Below are 18,948 nucleotides of genomic sequence, written 5' to 3'. Positions count from 1 at the left end.
GCGATAAAATTGCGCAATTTTTATCGCAAAATTCAATAGGACTTTTTAATGTTAAAAACGCATTACACAAAAATTGCAATTTCGTGCGTTGCAATGCGATTTAAAAAGAAGGCTCCACAGGGAAACATAGGAGATTAAAAAAATCTCACATCACAGAAAGATTTTTATTTTTTTTTTTCCCGCAACATCGCATCAGTGAAAATCATTGGTTTCATAATTCTTCGTTTTTACTCACCCCTGCATTGCATGAAAATCGCACAATTTTTATAAGCCATGTGAAACCACCCTTACGGCACATTCAGACAGTGGATTTTCCTATCAGAGTGCTGTCTATGTATCTCATGGGCAGCACACGGACCCATTATAGCTATTGAGGCTATTCACATGACTGTTTTTTATTGTAGTATCTCCTATTCCGGTCACAGACCAGAATCAGACATGCAGTGTCCATTGCATGTAGGTATTGGACTGCACAGGAACGTGCCTTGGTTGTACTGCAGGCTGTCCATTCACTTCAAATAAGACTCAGCCCGCAATACCAACCTGGGCCACTGTGCAGTGTATGGAGCTGTCTGCTTCCTGCAGCAAAACAGCTAAAAGTGGGGCAACCCCTTTAAACAGGGCAATAGTTTTGCACACAAACACTCAAGCAATGCACTGTAAACACTTTATGTGCTTTTTTTACCACATGCGTCTGCAGACATGCATAGACATTTCCTGACTGTACTGGCCAAAACCCTGCTGCAGATTTATCCCTGAGGCAGTTTTCCTGTCTGATTGATACAGAGAAATGTGTTGAGACACATTGTTGCAGTTGCTTATAAGTAAGGGGACTAGATTTTCTCAGGGTAAAAGTGAGAGAAAGGGGTGTGGTCAAGGGGTGGGGCTTATCACAACCTATGATTTTACCTCCGCCATTATAAAGAATACTGGGCCATTTCAAAAAAGACAGGGAGCAATTCCCACAGCATTTTCACATCCAAAAAAACTGTCAAAATCCGTACCAGCATCACATACCAGCGGCGCCACACCTAACCAGACCACTGGGAACTGGTCTGTGGGGAGAGCTGACTTTGGGAAGCCCTCGGAGGAGGGGAGGGGAATACCGCATAGTATGAACTCTGTTGCAGATACAGCTGATGTCCAGTCAAAATCCACACCAATGGATTTTTTTTGGATGTGGAATTGTGGAATTTGCTGCAAAAATTTCAGCTGCAGACATTCCACAGCATTTTTGCCACTTGCAAACATACCCGAAGTCTGCTTGGGGTATGCTGCCACATGCAGAGTAGCCTCAATAGTAATAGTGTCCCCTATATCAGCCTCAATAGTAATAGTGACCCCCCCCCCCCCAGTGTCCTCAGTAGTAATAGTGACCCTCCACCACAGTATCCCCAGTAGTAAGTGTCCTCTATATCAGCCGCAGTAATCGTAGTGGCCTTAATAGTAATGGTGACCCCCACAGTGGCCTCAGTAGTAATAGTGACCCCCTTAGTGGCCCCCATTAGTAATAGTGTCCCCTATATCGGCCTCAGTACCAATAGTGCCCCCCACAGTGTCTTCAGTAGTAATACTGTCTCCTGTATTGACCTCAGTAGTAATACTCACCCTTATATTGGCCCCAATAGTAATAGTGTCCCCTATATTGCTCCAGTAGTAATAGTTATCTTGCTTGGACGACAAGGGTTCGTAGCGCCGATCTTGAATGATCACGACTAAGAGCATTGTTCCATTCAGTGTAGATGTCGGAGCAGGTACCGTTGCCTATTTGTTGCACCCATGAGCCCTGCGGACGACTAGTAATAGTGTCCCCTATATTGGCCCCAGTAGTAATAGTGACCCTCACAGTGGCCTCAGTAGTAATACTACTACTACTGGGGCTGATATAGGGGACACTATTACTAATAGTGTCCCCTATATCGACCACAGTAATAACAGTGACCCCCCTCCCCACAGTAGTAATAGAGCCCCCCCTGAGACCGATATACTCACCTCCTCCTGTTGTTCAGAGTGCCGCTGCACCTTCGCTCGGCGCTGCTGTGGGATGCACACACTGATGGCAGAGTGGACTCCTCCTCCCCTTTCCTCTTCTCCTGTGGAACCAATGAGGAGAGGTCAAGGGAGGATGATCCTGGGTGCACACACTGCCATCAGTGTGTGTGTGTCCCACAGCAGTGAGTGATAACCAGCTGTGAACCCTGGCACTTCGGCTGGTAATCACCTTCATGGTGACGCCCGCATCCTGAAAGCAGGATAAATGGCTGTCCCACTTGGGACCCTGGGGAAAGCAGAACGCAGGGTCCCAAAGTGGGACTGTCTCACTTAACGCCGCATGCACACAGGCGGGTTGGATTCCGCATGCGGACCTGGCAGCAGCGACAACCGCAGATACCTGCTTTCTTTTTCTCTTCTCTGTACTGCAGATGGTCCGCACAGCTCGCCATTGGACATGCACAGTACAGACTTTTCTTTTTTAAACTCCTGCGAACTTCCCGCAATATCAATTGGCGGAAGGACTGCAGATCGGATGGCTTTCATTGACTTCAATGGAAACTGTCCGTGCGGAATCCTCGCAAAAAATGGAGCATGCTGCGATTTTTTTCCTCCGAGCTGAAACCACAATTAGTTTCCGCTCGTGTGCGTGAAGAATCACTTTTCCATAGCGTGCTATGGGCAGTATTTGCTGCAGAATTCCGGAAGGGGACGCCCACTCTGGATTCCGCAATGCAAATTCGTCCGTGTGCACCCTAAATTGGGATGTCTGGTTACCCTTTAGGTAGTTTTACACACGGGCAGATTGAAAATTCTGAAGCAGAACATGGAAAAATCATGAAAGGTCAGGGGAAGAAATGTAGTCAACAACTTTACTCCCATTAAAATCAATGGGAGCACTGTGCTTCTATTATACTTCCTGTTCCTCATTAGGCCAGGGTCGGTCCTGACCACTGATGACAACATTTGGCCCCACCATACCAACAGAGGGCCAGAAGATCAGTTGGTGGATGGGGTTCCTGAGCGGCGAATTCCCGTTGGATCAACTACTGATGACCTTTACAGGGGATAGGTTATCCATTGTAAAAGCCCCAAATACCCCTTAATGTTTTGCAATGTACAACTGCTATTAGTCCCTTTTTCCATGTATTTTTCAGAACTACTGAGGAGGGAATTAAAGTGTGTAACACAATAACATGCTTTACTCAATATTTCTCTCCAGTGAGTAAAATGTCTAAAAAATCTCCAGCATATTGGGCCCATATTTATCTGTGTGTAACGAAGGGAAGCTCAAAGCTGTCATTATTATTCTTGTTTACTGTATCGCACTATTATCTACCAGGAAGCTACACAAATCAAATTAATATTGTGCCTTTTTCATAAAAAATGTCACACTAGCTAGTCATGGAGTATCCTAAAATATTCCTCAGAAGTTGCTGAAGTTTTCCTTTATTTACACCCCTGTATTATAGTTCAGTGTGCAATTTCTATGTTTAGAGCTAAAAATGAGATCACCGTTGTCAGTGAAGCTTACCTAAATGCACACTGAGCAGTAATACAGAGCTGAGGATGAGGACTGAGTCACCCGTGACTTGCACTATGTTCACAGCATTGCTGGGACTCCTGGGCAACTTCAGTGTTTTCGTGTGGGAAAGAAAGGTGCAAGTGGCCTTGGAAAAATTGGATGAAATGCAACATGCACACTGCTGATCCTTCACATGGGGCATTTTGGGTACGTCAAAACCCGCACCAAAATCTACATCAAAATCCACGTGTTACATGCGAATTTTGAAGTGGATTTGAACCAAATCTGTAGTGGAGTGAAGAGCAGGAATTTGAACTGGGACTTGGGAGGCGGGAAGAGCTGCTGTTGGCCAATTGGCTAGCACCCAAAGATTATGTGCATGCCCCAACACCATAAAGTATTCAGTATAGAAAAGACAGGGCATATTGGCAATAACTCATTACTTATGGATTTTCTGCAGCAAAAATATCCGCTGTAGATTTTTGTGCAAATCAGCATCAAAATCTGCATATAATCCGCATTTAATCCCTGTATTTTGGTAGAGCTATAACCGCCTATGTTTAAAGAGGTCAAATTCGCACTGTACAAAACCAAAAAAAAATAAAAATTATTTATATTATGTATTGGTTGCGAATCACTCTTGCATTCACATGGCTGAAATGACAGCAGATTGGTTGAGGAAGTCCAAGATAATCGAAATCTGCATGTGGGGAAAAGGGGGACATGTCACTTCCTGATGCGGAGTCTACTTTGGGAAATCCTTATGCAGATTTGCACAATTGGCCCATTTAGACACAACGATTATCGCTCAAAAATCGCTCAAAGCCATCTTTTGAGCGATCATTGTTGTGTCTAACTGCACTGACATCGTGCAGTTTTCATTAAACCATCGCTCATCGTTGTCTTTCAGCGTGCTGAAAGACGACTATAAGCCTTATCAGGGATTAGTAAATCCTGCACTGAGCAGGGGGTTGGACCCGATGACCCTGGAGGTCCCTTCCAACTCTACCATTCTGTGATTCTATAATTCACAGTGGGATACAGCTGATACTATTGTTTCAGCTGTATCCCGCTCCCTAATGACAGGCTGGGTATGAAGAACGCATACGCAGCCGGGCACTCCGAGCGGAGAACAGCTGGATGCAGAAGACAAGTGGTGACACCCTACTTGTCTTCTGCATCATCCCCTGACAGCGCTTGGCTGTATGACAGCCGGGTGCTCCCAGCAGGGAACATCTGGATGCACAGAACAAGCGGCCCCCCGCTTGTTCTCTGCATTCTCCGGAGTGCAGAGTGATCACTCAATGTTTGAGCGATGATCTTGCGCTGTAAATGGCACAACAATTATCACTCAAAAGAGTGATAATCGCTGTGTCTCAATGGGCCTTAAATTTGCTTGCAGATACATGTTAAACTCAAGTGCATATCTAGAGGCCCCTTTAAGGCCCATTTACACCAGCCGATGATCGCAAAAAAAATCGGTGATCGTCTTGGCAATAATGGTTGCATCTAAATATGCACCCACCATGCGCTTTTCGGGCACTGCTAGGTGATCGTTATATTCAGTCCAACCTAAAAATCATCCTTCACTCTTATCAGCAGTTCTCCACGGGGAGTGCTGGTAGCATTGTTTCCCCGTTGAGAACAAAGGATCTGAGCGCAGAAAATAGACCTCGGGCTATTAACTGCATTCAGCGTATGCTTAATTGGCACACTTAAGGCTGCATTCCCACGAACGTATATCGGCTCAGTTTTCATGCCCAGCCGATATACGTCGTCCTTATGTGCAGGGGGAGGAGGATGGAAGAGCCAGGAGCAGGAACTGAGCTCCCGCCCCCTCTCTGCCTCCTCTCCGCCCCTCTGCACTATTTGCAATGAAAGGAGGCGGGGCTAAGTGCCAAGAATTAGCCATGCCCCCATCCCGCCTCTCCCCATTGCAAATAGTGCAGAGGGGCGGAGAGGAGGCAGAGAGGGGGCAGGAGCTCAGTTCCTGCTCCTGACTCTTCCATTCCCCCCCCCCCCCCTGCACATGAGGACGACGTATATCGGATCGGCGTGAAAACCGAGCCAATATACATTCGTGGGAATGCAGCCTAAGGCCCATTTACACCAGATGATGATCACAAAAAAAATCGCTAATCGGCGATCATTTTAGCGATCATCGGTGCGTGTAAATGTGCGCCCATCGTCTGCTTTTCGGCTGATCGTTAAATTCAGTCTAACATAAAAATCGTCACTCACTTTTATCAGTAGTTCTCCACGGGGAGTGCTGATAGCATTGTTTTCCCTGGAGAACAAAAGGATCTGAGCACAGATATTAGCCTGGGCTATTAGCTGTGTTCAGGAAAGGCTTCATTTGCATACCTATTAGGTATTTAAGTAGCTGAGTAGCTGCTTAAATACCAATTAATTTTTATGCAAAATGATCTCCAAAGCTGTCACTCAAACTCTCTTTTGAGCGATCTTTGAGTGATCATCAGCCCGTGTAAATCGGCCTTTACACCAGAGATAGGCCCCCTGCACACGGGCGGAAATTCCACGGGGGGATTTCCCGCAGAATTTCCGCCCATGGCTGCTGCCATAGGATTTCATTAGAAAATGCAATCCTAGGCAGATGGCTGCAATTTGTCCGCGTGAAATCATGCGCGGAAAACAAATCGCGGCATGCTCTATCTCTGTCACTCCCCGCCGCCGACTTCGCTCTGCACATGCGCAGGCAGCCGGCACATCAAAGAGCCGGAGCCGCGGGAGAGGTGAGTGCCGTGCTGGTTCCTGCAGTGGCTCGCAGTGGGATCTGACCCAGCCGTCTGCAGGCGGCCTTAGGCCTCATGTCCACGGGGAAAATCAGATCCGCTGCAGATTCTACATGTAGAATCTGCAGCGGGTCCCTCCTGCCCCGCGGACATGAGGGCTGAAAATAAGAATTTAAAAGTATTTACCATCCGGCGCGGGCGGAGAAGATCAGCTGTTCCTCACGGCCGGATCTTCATTTTCGGCCGGCGGATGAATCCCTGACGCCGGCGGCACGTCGCCGGCACGTCGCCGACGTGCCGCGCGCATGCGCCGGGCACATCCGCCGAGCCGAAGCAAGGAAGATGCGGCCGTGAGGAACAGCTGACCTTCCCCGCCCGCGCCGGATGGTAAATACTTTAAATTCCTATTTTAGGTCTCCCGCGGATCCGGACGGCTTCCATAGGCTTCAATAGAAGCCTGCGGGAGCCGTCCCCGCGGGAGACCCGCACGAAAATGGAGCATGGTCCGGATTTTTCCATGCTCCATTTTTTTTAAAATGCCTTTTATTGACGATCCGCGGGTATTTATCTACCCGCGGGTGGTCAATGCATCCCTATGGGATGCGGATCCGCATGCGGGAGATCCGCTGCGGATCTTAAATCATAATTTGCCCGTGGACATGAGGCCTTAAGGCGCATTTAGGGCTCATGTCCACGGGCAAAATGTGATTTAAAATCCGCAGCGGATCTCCCGCGCGCGGATCCGCATCCCATAGGGATGCATTGACCACCCGCGGGTAGATAAATACCCGCGGATCGTCAATAAAAGGCATTTAAAAAAAAATGGAGCATGGAAAAATCCGGACCATGCTCCATTTTCGTGCGGGTCTCCCGCGGGGACGGCTCCCGCGGGCTTCTATTGAAGCCTATGGAAGCCGTCCGGATCCGCGGGAGACCTAAAATAGGAATTTAAAGTATTTACCATCCGGCGCGGGCGGGGAAGGTCAGCTGTTCCTCACGGCCGCATCTTCCTTGCTTCGGCTCGGCGGATGTGCCCGGCGCATGCGCGCGGCACGTCGGCGACGTGCCGGCGACGTGCCGCCGGCGTCAGGAATTCATCCGCCGGCCGAAAATGAAGATCCGGCCGTGAGGAACAGCTGATCTTCGTCGCCCGCGCCGGATGGTAAATACTTTTAAATTCTTATTTTCGGCGCTCATGTCCGCGGGGCAGGAGGGACCCGCTGCAGATTCTACATGTAGAATCTGCAGCGGATCTGATTTTCCCCGTGGACATGAGGCCTTACACTGGACGATTATCGCTAAAACTTCGCTCATTGGCGGTCGTTTTAGCGATAATCGTAGCGTGTAAATGGGCGCGGGCCAAACGCATTGTGGCCTCTTTTCGCAGATCGTTAAAATCAAGTGAGCTTGATTTTTGCCATCAGTTTTATCAGTCGTTCTCCACTAAGGGGAAGGGGGGGGGGGGGAGTGCTGATAGCATTGTTTCCCTCATGGAGAACAAAGGATCAGAGCACAGATAATTGCCTTGGGCTATTAGCCTGTGCTTAGTGAAGGCTTCATTAACATACATAATTGGCATTTAAGTAGCTGAGAAGCTACTTAAATACCAATTATTTTTTAAGCAAAATAACCGCTGAAAGCTGTCGGATAGTTTGAGCGATTATCTGCTCGTGTAAATGGGCCTTTAATCGCTCTACTGCCAGAAGATTGAAAGATTTAACGATGGTTTTGCATAAAAGTACCTACTCATCTCTGTCCTTATTAGGAAAGTAAACTTTAGTAGTAGTGCCGGTGTGTGTTTGTCGATGGGATTCTGCCCAGTGGATTCCATGGTCTTCTGGCATCTATTTGCCTTGTATACGCCATGTATTCATTGTGTCATTGTTCAGATGAAAAGTGCACGACGGCCGCCTTTACATGTAGCAATCATCGCTCATTTTCGGACGCTCGAACGAATTTTGAGCGATAATCAGTGCATGTAAAAGGACCTTAAGACAGAAAACCACGACTTGACCACAGATTTTGCAGCATTGTTTTTTCCACAGGTTTATTGTGAATTAATGGCCTGTTTGAGTAACAGTTTACTTCCACCATCTCCGCTAGCTCATCATAACTGGCTGCATTACAAACAGTTAATCACTTCCCAGCACTGAAAACATTTCTGGCCTCGTGCCCAGTCAATTGTTCATGGAGTTTAATAAAATACAAAGGTGATCATCTCGTTTTGTTTTTATATACATATTTAACACGGAGTTCCACAGTTTGTTCTTTTCCAACAAATGACTGTGTTTACAAGAATCTTTGGGTGGGCTCTGCTGTTGGATCCCACTACAAGTATTGTAGTGGAGCTAGTCTGGATTTATGCATTCAGTTTCTTCTTTGTTTGTGTAATGTGATTAATGGATGTCTACTACAGCAGACATTGAGACTTCTTCAGCCTCGCATTATATACACAGGCTGGGATAGTAACTAGCATGACATCGCTAATCAATAAGAATGCATTAAGCTAAATGTGCATGCAACTTTCATGTGATTTTCATAATATTGAGTTGTCAACAGTAGGTGCACTGGGTTATCGGTGCTAATATGTTGGTGGTTATGGCACACGTCTTAAATATGTTGACTGGCGGAAAATATGAAACTGGTCAGTCTGAGAATTTTATGAGCTATCTGGCCTCACGCACACAGCAGAGGCAGATTTCCGCCGTAGAAGACCTGCGATTCATTGCGGAAAGTAATTTAAAATGCTTGCGGGCGATCATGGTTTCAATGGTTTTTCTACACAGATGTATGTGGATTCACAGCGGATTGTCCGCATGGAAGAAAAATCGCAAGCCCTTCCACCTTCTCTCTGCCTGGTCTCCAAGCAACCTGAGAAGTATCTGCCTACAAATCCGCATTGCATCCGCAGTGTAATTTCGAATGCATTGCGGATCGAACGCTTTCATAGAGATCAATGGAGCCTGTTTGTGTGGAATCCGCGCTAAAATGGAGCATGCTGCTATTTATTTTCCACTCACGGAATCTGCAAATTAAATCCACATGTGTGCACGGAGCTGCGGAAGCTCATGCTTTTCTATTGGCGACTTGAGCAGTAAATTGTCTGCGCAGGTGCCGATCGCGGATTCCGCAGTTCAAATCCGCCCGTGTGTGTGAGATCCTAGGTTATCACATGGGTGACACGATACTGCCATTTTGTAGCACCACATGCGAGGACTTTTGGGGGGTGTAGGGCTTGAAATATAAGCTCTACCCCAGCTTCTTCTCGGTCCCCGGCACTCTTCTTCTTCATCTCTTCTGGCCGGGGATTGAAAAATGAATCTATGAATGGCTGTGATTGGTTCATCGAGCGCTGGCTGTGATTGGCTAAGCGTCAGCGAATAACAGCCAGCGCTTCCAGGAGGCGGGGATTTTTAAATCCCCGGCCAGAAGAGATGCAGAGAAACATTCCCGGGGACAGAGAGGAAGCTGCAGCATCATCTGACAGCACTTCTAAGGTGATGTATACTGTTGTTTGTTTTTTGTTTTTTTTTGGGGGGGGGTCCTGTAGCCAGGGCTTACTTTAGAGTTTGACAGTAGGATTTCCTACTGTCAAACTTGCATAGCACTGCAAGAAAATTGAGTTTTTGTGCAATGCAACACAGGAATGTGTGAAGTAACCCATAGAAAAGCATGGGCTTCACATACATGTGACTTGCAGCATTGTCGCAACGCGACCAAATCGTGCGACCTTGTCGCCCATGTGAAGGAGGCCTAAAGGATTATAGCAGACTTCCCTTATAGAAAACTACTGTATAACTGAACGTTGACGAGTGCGTGCTCATGCCATTACTTTGAGCACCATACCATTTTAAGAGTTATTAAATCTAGTCCTCGGGCATATTGAAAAAAGCCTGATCCTTTTATCTACAACATGCTGACATCTGTGGAATTTTTGACGTGATCATAATTCACAGACCAGTTAGCACATGGCACAAAAACCAGCTCCGAGATTGTAACAATCAGTGTATAATGGAAAGATCTTATTGATCTCTTGTCTCTCTGCCTGTCTAGATAGAATGGGGGGAGGTTTCCTAAACTGTAAAGAACTGAGGGGGTAAACATATGTTCATGGATTACTAATTGCCTAAATTCTACTGCACTATTTGCACATTTTCACATTGGAGTAGTGGTTCATAGCAACCCATTAATTTTCTGCATTCATTTTCCTTGGGCCAGGCTCATACGGCCGTATGCTCATTGCCTATTACCCACACAGGTTTTGTGTGCGCAATACGCAGTAGTAATCTCCCATGCACTTTCATTGTGCCGTTCACACAAGCCACGCGAAATACGTACGCAAAAAAAATTGCGGCATGTTCTATCTTGGCACGTATTACTTGCACATACACACCAAAATAGTGAATAAGGATTGGCGGCACATAGCAAGTACGCATTGTCATGTACTTACAGCGTGCCCACGTGGCACACCGGTTATGTGAGCCTGGCCTAATGACTTCTGAGAGCTGCAGTCAGAATGGCATTTCAGTAGGTGTCAGAAGTTATGAACGGTTGGGGTTTAGCTGGTTGTTGACATGCTGAAGCAATCACTTGCCTTTCTTTGGTTATTTCTCCTGGGAGGAGCAGGGTTATTGGAGTACAAGCCATAGACTTTCTATGAGATTGAACGCTGCCTGCTTGGCTCACCCAGGAGTTCAATACAAAGCCAATTGGTGGGGGATCTGGGTACCCCAGCTGTCACTGACGTGTCATACATTACTGAACAGCAACTTTCCTTCAATTGTGACTGCTTAATATTGAAATTCAAAAGTAATTGCATTGAAAAATAGTGGTGCTAACTTGTATCACATTTACGAACCCACGGAATAATATGTGACGATGAGATCCATGGTGCCAATCGGGTCTGAACCAAAGCACCTGAGTAGTACTAAGTGACGGCCTGTACAGCAGATAATGACACAAATGGGTTTTTAAACATTCTGACTGCTATATTGTTTTTTAGAAGTGCTCTAGCATTCATAGTCCACCCCTTTTAGGACAAAGCCTAGTTTTAGTGACTTTGTGATGGCCGTTTATTTTGTTTATGGGGTGGGAGTGGTGGTTTCAACACTTCAAAAGCCATGACTTTTTTTATTCTTCCTTCATCATGGGACTGTTTTTAAATGACAAGTTGTATTTTTTTTAATGGTATAATTTTGGGGGTACATATAATGAATTGTGTAATTTCTATTAATTTTTTTGTAGGGTGAAAAAAAAACTAATTTTGCCATTTTTTTTTTTTTCATGGTAGTATATTCTGCAGGTTCTTACAATTACAATCATGCCAAATATGCACATATTCTGACATGCCCCAAAAATGATGGCATAGCAGTATGTAAATTGATTATAAAGTGGCGTTGCCTCAGGTGACAGCTTGGCAACACCCACACCTGTAGAAGTTGTTAGGTGTTATCTTGTGAGTGAGGTTGAACCCTGGCCAGCATGCTCATGGCAAGACAGCATTATGTTCGATGAGACATTCCATTTCCTAAGTTGCGCAGGCATTTAACATTCCTCGATTTACAGTGTCACTTGTGTACTGGGAACACTTCATAGAAAGAATCACCACCCACAGTGAACAGTACAGAGCTTAATGATCACGACCTGGGATACTCCAGCAGGATACCATTGGACCCAAACTGGCTAGAGAAGCATTCTAAAGAGTTCCTATGAATGTTACACCCTGCACGTTCACCCCACATGAGCCCAATTGAGCATTTATGAGATGTGGTGGAGAGGTCCATTCACACCCAAGATCCTGGCACCCATAAATCTCATGGAGCTGTGGCCCACTCTCCTGAAGGCATGGCTTAATATTCAGCATCCCTCAAGACGTCTTCTGTCCAGTTGTGGAAACAATGCGCTTTAGCGCGCTAGAGATGGTCTTGCATACTATTATTTCTGTCCCATAACTCTTGTTGTGTCGTTTGTAAAGAGAAACATTGGTATAATTGTGGGGGTACATATGAATTTTTTTTTAATCACTTTTTAGGCCTCGTTCAGACAAGAGTATTTTCACTCCTTAGGCTTGCTGCACACGACTAGATTTGCATTGCAGAATCCACAGCGGGCGTCCGCCCCCAGCTTCCGCAGCAAATACCTTCCATAGCATGCTATGGAAAAGTGATTCTTCCTGCACACTTGAGGAAACCAATTGAGGTTTCCGCAAGCAGAGGAAAAATCGCAGCATGTTCTATTATTGTGCGGTGTCCGCCCGGACGGCTTCCATTGAGGTTAATGGAAGCAATCCGGCCCACGGTCCATCCACAATTGACATTGTGGGTACTCACGTCATCGCCTAGCGATGGTGTGGGGGGAAATGAAAATCTGTACTGTGCATGTCGCTAGTAATATTCCGCCATGGGGGAACGGGGGAGTACTGACAGGTCTCCGCGATGAGCCTATCTAACAGATGGGCTCACCATGGAGAATCGTGGCAAATCACAGCATGCCCACGATTTTAATCCCGCAAGCGGAGAATCACTATGATTCTTCGCTCATGGACGTCGGGCTGCACTTTCCATAGTTAGCCTATGGAAAGCGTTCACTGTGTTACCTGCGGCTGGATTATCGCCACGGATAATGCAATGACATATCGCCCGTGGACAGGAGGCCTTAGTTACATTCATTGGTATTTTCTATTGCACAATTTGGAAAAAATCCAGTGACCTTAAGCTGAGGCAAATCCATGCAGTGAAATACTGGTGCCCATACAGTTGCAATGTCATCTGTAACATGTCTGTACTATGGCCATGTTACAATGCGTTTGTGTGAAACTGACCCTATTGAATTCGGGGGAGGGGGAAAGTATGGTGGGAGGGAGGCGGAATGAATCAAATTTAGCATTTCTCCTTTTTTTAAAAATTTTTTAAAACCTTTTTTATTTAAATTTTATTTTCCGTTCCCAGTAGAGGACTTGATTTCTCAGATAATACACGATAATACTTTTCTAATTATTTTTTGTATTTCATTTACTGTACATTTGACAACCATGTCAGGCCTGGGGTTGATTATTAGGTTGTAAGGCCCCCAAAGCAGGTACCACTTAGATGTTGCAGTTGTTATTAAATGCTGCATCGAAGGGTTAAATGGCTGCTGTTAGACATATTTCCACTGCCGGTCTGCCTGTAACTTATGTTATGGGCCAGCTTCTGAGCACACGCTATCACCATAGCACACTAATACAGAGCTTCATGGGTACAACAGTCCAGCAGCAGGATGGGAAGGTGTTAGAATATTTTCCAGGGGAAATTATATAATGACACTACGTTTTTATTGAGGAAAGAAATAAGTTGTCAAATTACTCGTATCAACCCATCTCATTGCTTGGGCCACTAATCTTGCAAGTTATCTGCTGGAAGAGCATACAATTGCTTGTTTTCAATGCATTGCACAGCAATGTATATGTACCTTCTGTGTAAGAATGCATGTGGGCCCATAGCAATGCTTCTAGAGAAGAATACAGCAGCACATATAGAGCCTAATGGAGAATGCCACAAGTTTTTCCTGTTATGTTAGTACGGGCAGTAAATACCCTTGTAAGAAACGGGACATATGTATTTTATGTGGCATGTAACATTAGATTGAATACAGTGAAACACCTTCTAAAGCCCCCGTTTTAGAGAAAAACCACCCCCTAATCCAGGCCAGATTTCCTACAACAGATTTTCAATACCAGCATATATATTATGCATCATTGCCATCTTCTTTGGGAATTCCCCTCAAAGACTGCCTTTCCATGCAATTTAGGGTGGTCATCTCAAAGAGGTTTCTCTGTTGTTACTTTTAGGCTGGAACTCCATCACTCTTTACCTTATGCAAATAAGAGAGATGGAATAATACCTCCACAGTGCCACCTATTAGAAGGCAGCATTCCTTCAAACCAAAGTTTGACTCTTTATACAAGCCTTGTAACAATGACTGGGAATTAAAAGCAAAACCAGACTCCATGCACAGACAGCTGTTTCAGGGTATTTGCCCTTCACCACCTAGTGAGAGGTGTGGGACAAGGGTCAGTAACACTATCTTTTCTCAGGGAGAGCACCTAAACTGTAAGTGAGGAGACTCAAAAGGCCGTTCATGCTCCTTCATGGCCTTCCAATAGGTGGCACTGTGGAGGTATTATTATTGCATCTTCCTTATTTGCATATTACCCAGAGGAGCATGAATGGCCTTCTGAGTCTCCTCTCTCACCATCTAGGTGTTCTCCCTAAAGCCTCATGCCCACAGCAGACTCTTCCAGCGGAATATCGCAGTGGAGTCCACTACGGCACCCCCAAAAAACCCCATACTCGCCTCCCGGATCTCCTGTGTGAATTCTGTCTGCCGGGTCGGCGTGCATGCGCAGTACAGCGCATGACATGCCGGCAGTGGCCGATGACACGGTGGGCGGGGACAGCGGAAGTATAGCGTCACGCCCGGCTTCCATCGACTACAATGGTAGCCGGCCACGCGTATTCCCGCGGCAAATAGAGCATGGAAATCTTCAGCGTGAACATTGAGCTATTAGGTTCAATAGAACCTAATAGCTCTGGGGTGACGCCGCGGATTTCCGCTACGTAAAATGCGGCAGAAATCCGGTTGTGGACATTGGCCCTAAGGGAAGAAGATAGCGTTTCTCTACCTTATGTAATGTGATGTGATTTTGCATAAATTGTCACCGCAAGATCACGTGCAATAACTAGCTTGCATTATGATTATTTTTTTTTCATGATTTCAGGATGAACTCTCTTACCTTCTGAAAAAAAGGGAAGATTGTTTGCAGAATGTCGCAATCACTGCAGTTTTAATATAACCTTATTGAGGGTGGAGGAGGAAAATCTTTTGCATTTATCACAAAAAACACTTGTGATCTTCTGCGGCGCCATGGGGATTCGCTTTATATTCTCACACTCAGCCCATGTAGTCTTACAGACTTAAAGGGGTTGTCCCGCGCCGAAACTGTTTTTTGTTTTTTTTCAACCCCCCCCCCCCCCCCCCCCCCCGGTTCGGCGCGAGACAAACCCGATGCAGGGGTTAAAAAAGAACACCGGACAGCGCTTACCTGAATCCCCGCGCTCCGGTGACTTCTTACTTACCCGGTGAAGATAGCCGCCGGCATCTTCTCCCTCCGTGGACCGCAGGGCTTCTGTGCGGTCCATTGCCGATTCCAGCCTCCTGATTGGAGCTACACGGAGCTACACGGAGCCCCACTGAGAAAGCAGAAGACCCGGACTGCGCAAGCGCGTCTAATTTGGCCATTAGACGGCGAAAATTAGACGGCAACCATGGAGACGAGGACGCCAGCAACGGAGCAGGTAAGTGAAAAACTTTTGATAACTTCTGTATGGCTCATAATTAATGCACAATGTACATTACAAAGTGCATTAATATGGCCATACAGAAGTGTATAGACCCACTTGCTGCCGCGGGACAACCCCTTTAACATATACTGTATATCTAATGCAAGGCTATTACATGACTAAGAACATTTCAGGGTTTGTTGTAAAGCTTTGCTTTGATTCTAGATGTAAACCTGTGATTGTCTTCTGTAATGCACTTGGAGCACATATTTGGTTCCCTTTTATGTTTTTATGTCTCGTTCTTTCAACACCCTCTTATTTAGTTTTGTGATTAGATTATTGCATGTTAGATCTCCGTACAACTTAGTTGATCCTCCCATATCTTTAGACTTGTCTTCACATGACCAGGTTGACCCTGTTTATAAAACAAAATAGAAATTTCCTTTTCTTCTTCCCCTTGTTTAATATTACATTGCGGCAAAACTTGAAATTCTAGTCCTTTCAGCAGAGATAACTCTTAATATAAAATCAAAGCTACAATTATAGTACATAGATGAAACAAAATGCAATCAGGTGGCTTGCTTCAAGGAGGTACAAGATGTTTCTTGAAGGGCAAATTGATCAAGGGCCTTCTAAATAAGTTGTTCAGAAATACAATATCCGCAAAAAATTGGTTATATTTTACTAATGAAAAGTTGATTAGTAGCTGATTGTGTTTTATCTACATAAAAGGAGAGATGGGCCTTTTTCTATTCAGCTGTGGTAGATAGTTTTATTAAAATGACAAAATGTGAAGCTATATTCGCTTTAATTAGCTTTTTGGAAATTGATAGTAAAACTGTCACTTTGTCAAATGGGAAGATGGAACAATACCTCTACTGCGCCACCTGGTGATAGACCGCATTCCTGCAAGTCAATGTCAGACTTTTTAACAAGCGATACCCTGCCTGACGTTTTTTAATGATGGTACATCTTAATGTTATTTCCTGAGGGGAAAAAAATCAAAAGTGACATCCAGTAAGGTAGCACTCCCAGTTGGTAGTATTGAAAACTTGGCCACCAAAGCTGGATAGAAAAATGAAAAGAATAATCAAACTAACGCAAAAGCATTTTGCAAGTGTAAAGTTAATCTGTCAGCTAGAACATGTTGTCCAAACTGCAGTCAACATATTATAGAGCCGGAGGAGCTGAGCAGACTGATATATAGTTTTATGGGGAAATATTCAGTAGAACTTGTACTTTACTCATTTAAACCTCTACACATTCTAAGCGTAAGTGGTCCAATGGGCAGTCCTATCAGCGATTGACAGCTTTCTCCCCTGTGTGTACAGTCATACACAGATAGCTGTCAGTTACTGATAGGACCACCCAGGGGCACAGCTAAAGGCTCGAGCCCAGGTGCAAAGGTTCAGCATACGTTACACCACATGGTCGATCTCGCTATATACAGCAGATATATATACATCTTACTGTATATAATAATATCAATCAAGCAGTTATACTAGGCCAGGGTATACAGCATATTCCATATCACTACATACAGGATGTATAACATATATTAGTTGCACATATATAATTATAAACAGGAGGTAATAAAATAGTAGAGTTGGAAGGGACCTCCAGGGCAATCTGGTCCAACCCCCTGCTCAATGCTAGATTCACTAAATCATCCCAGACAGATGTCTGTCCAATCTCTGTTTTGAAGGCTTCAATTAAAGGAGAACTCACCCCCTCCTGTGGCAACCTGTTCCACTCATTGATTACCATCACTGTCAGAAAGTTTTTTTTCTAATATCTAATTTGTGTCTCCTCCCTTTCAGTTTCATCCCATTGCTTTTAGTCTTTTCTTGTACAAATGAGAAAAGGGCTGATCCCTCTGCACTGTGACAGCCCTTCAGATAATTGTAGACTGCTATTAAGTCTCCTCTCAGCCTTCTTTTTTGTGAGCTAAACATTCCAAGATCCTTTAACCGTTCCTCATAGGACATGATTTGCAGACTGCTCACCATCTTGGTAACTCTTCTCTGAACTTGCTCCAGTTTGTTGATGTGTTTTTTTTAAATTGGGCTGCCCAGAACTGGACATAGTATTCCAGATGAGGTCTGACTATCGGCTCCTGACGATGAGATGGGCTCCCCGCTAGCGATATTCCGCCTTGCCCGTGGACAGGGGGCCTAAGGAAGAGTAGAGGGGGATAATGACCTCACGTGATCTATACTCTATGCTTCTCTTAATACATCCCAAAATTGTGTTTGCCTTTTTTGCTACTGCATCACATTGTTGACTCAGTCTGTGACCTATTAGTATACCCAAGTCTTTTTCACATGTGATGCTTAGCTTAATTTTTTCTGTGCTTTTTTTATTTCTCTTGCTCAGATGTAGGACTATTCATTTCTCCTTGGCCATTCACCTTGTCTCCTGAGTCCTCACCATTCTTCTGGTGGAGACCAGATACACCAGTACCACAAACAACTTTATAGAAACGTAATGGCTATAATTGAAGCAACCAGATCTTATGTAACGCTTGAAGATTTTAACTGACTATCTTTATGATGATTGTTTATCGCAATTTTTTTTCTCTTTTCTTTCTTCCGTTTAGATTTACGGGATCAGTGTTCTACAAACCCATGTCATGGCCCTGGTTCTGTTAAGTGCTCGGATATGCGTGGAGACTTCTTCTGTAGCTGCAAGAAAGGATGGACGGGGAAAACATGTAGCACTGGTATTTAAGATGCAATTTTCTGTGTGCATTTTTGTTCATAAGCAAACGTATCTAGAATGTTATTTGCTGCCATGTGCTGCGATATCGCATTACCAGTGTTTTTCCATAGGACTTCAGTCAAACTAAATGAGAAAATAACAAAAAAACATGATTGAAAAATTGTGCCCTACTGCATTTGATAATGTTACAAAATGATAAAGTAAAATATTTATAAATGTTGGTCATATATTAAAATGATCTCTATGGTATTAAAATATGTAAGTATGTAAAAAGCAATGGCATGTACAAATATTACATTATGTAAGACAGTGACCCTTACACGGGTTTTCCACAAAAAAACTATTGACGACCTATCGTGACTCATCACATGATCGAGCACCTGCTGTGACAACGCCAGTACTCATAGGTGTCGGAGCGGAAGCCCCTGCTTCGAACCCTGTGTAGTGGTCGGCAATTGTAACTGCAGCGCTCATTGATTTAGACAGGTCATGTGGCAGGTTCACTATAACAGCATTAATTGAACACACATTTAACCTTCATTTGTTTTTGCTTTCTTGATAACTTTTTGAAGTCTAATAAAATAACTAGATGTCAGGAGTATATATAGCCAATTCTGCTCCATACAATGCATTTGCT

At 44.8% G+C, this 18,948-nt stretch overlaps 1 protein-coding gene across 2 annotated transcripts in view; it reads left to right on the top strand.

Annotated features, from left to right (window-relative positions):
- The window catches only part of GAS6 (growth arrest specific 6), a 96,909-nt gene that overhangs the window by 36,711 nt on the left and 41,250 nt on the right, over positions 1-18,948 (top strand). For both annotated transcript variants that reach the window (XM_066577233.1, XM_066577224.1), the window contains one exon: positions 18,190-18,312. In XM_066577233.1, the coding sequence (XP_066433330.1) occupies positions 18,190-18,312 (123 nt within the window). The remainder of the gene's footprint in view (positions 1-18,189; positions 18,313-18,948) is intronic.

This window comes from Eleutherodactylus coqui, chromosome 1 (assembly GCF_035609145.1).
Source record: "Eleutherodactylus coqui strain aEleCoq1 chromosome 1, aEleCoq1.hap1, whole genome shotgun sequence".
Taxonomy (NCBI): domain Eukaryota; kingdom Metazoa; phylum Chordata; class Amphibia; order Anura; family Eleutherodactylidae; genus Eleutherodactylus; species Eleutherodactylus coqui.
This window is presented reverse-complemented; position numbering and strand designations above follow the sequence as displayed.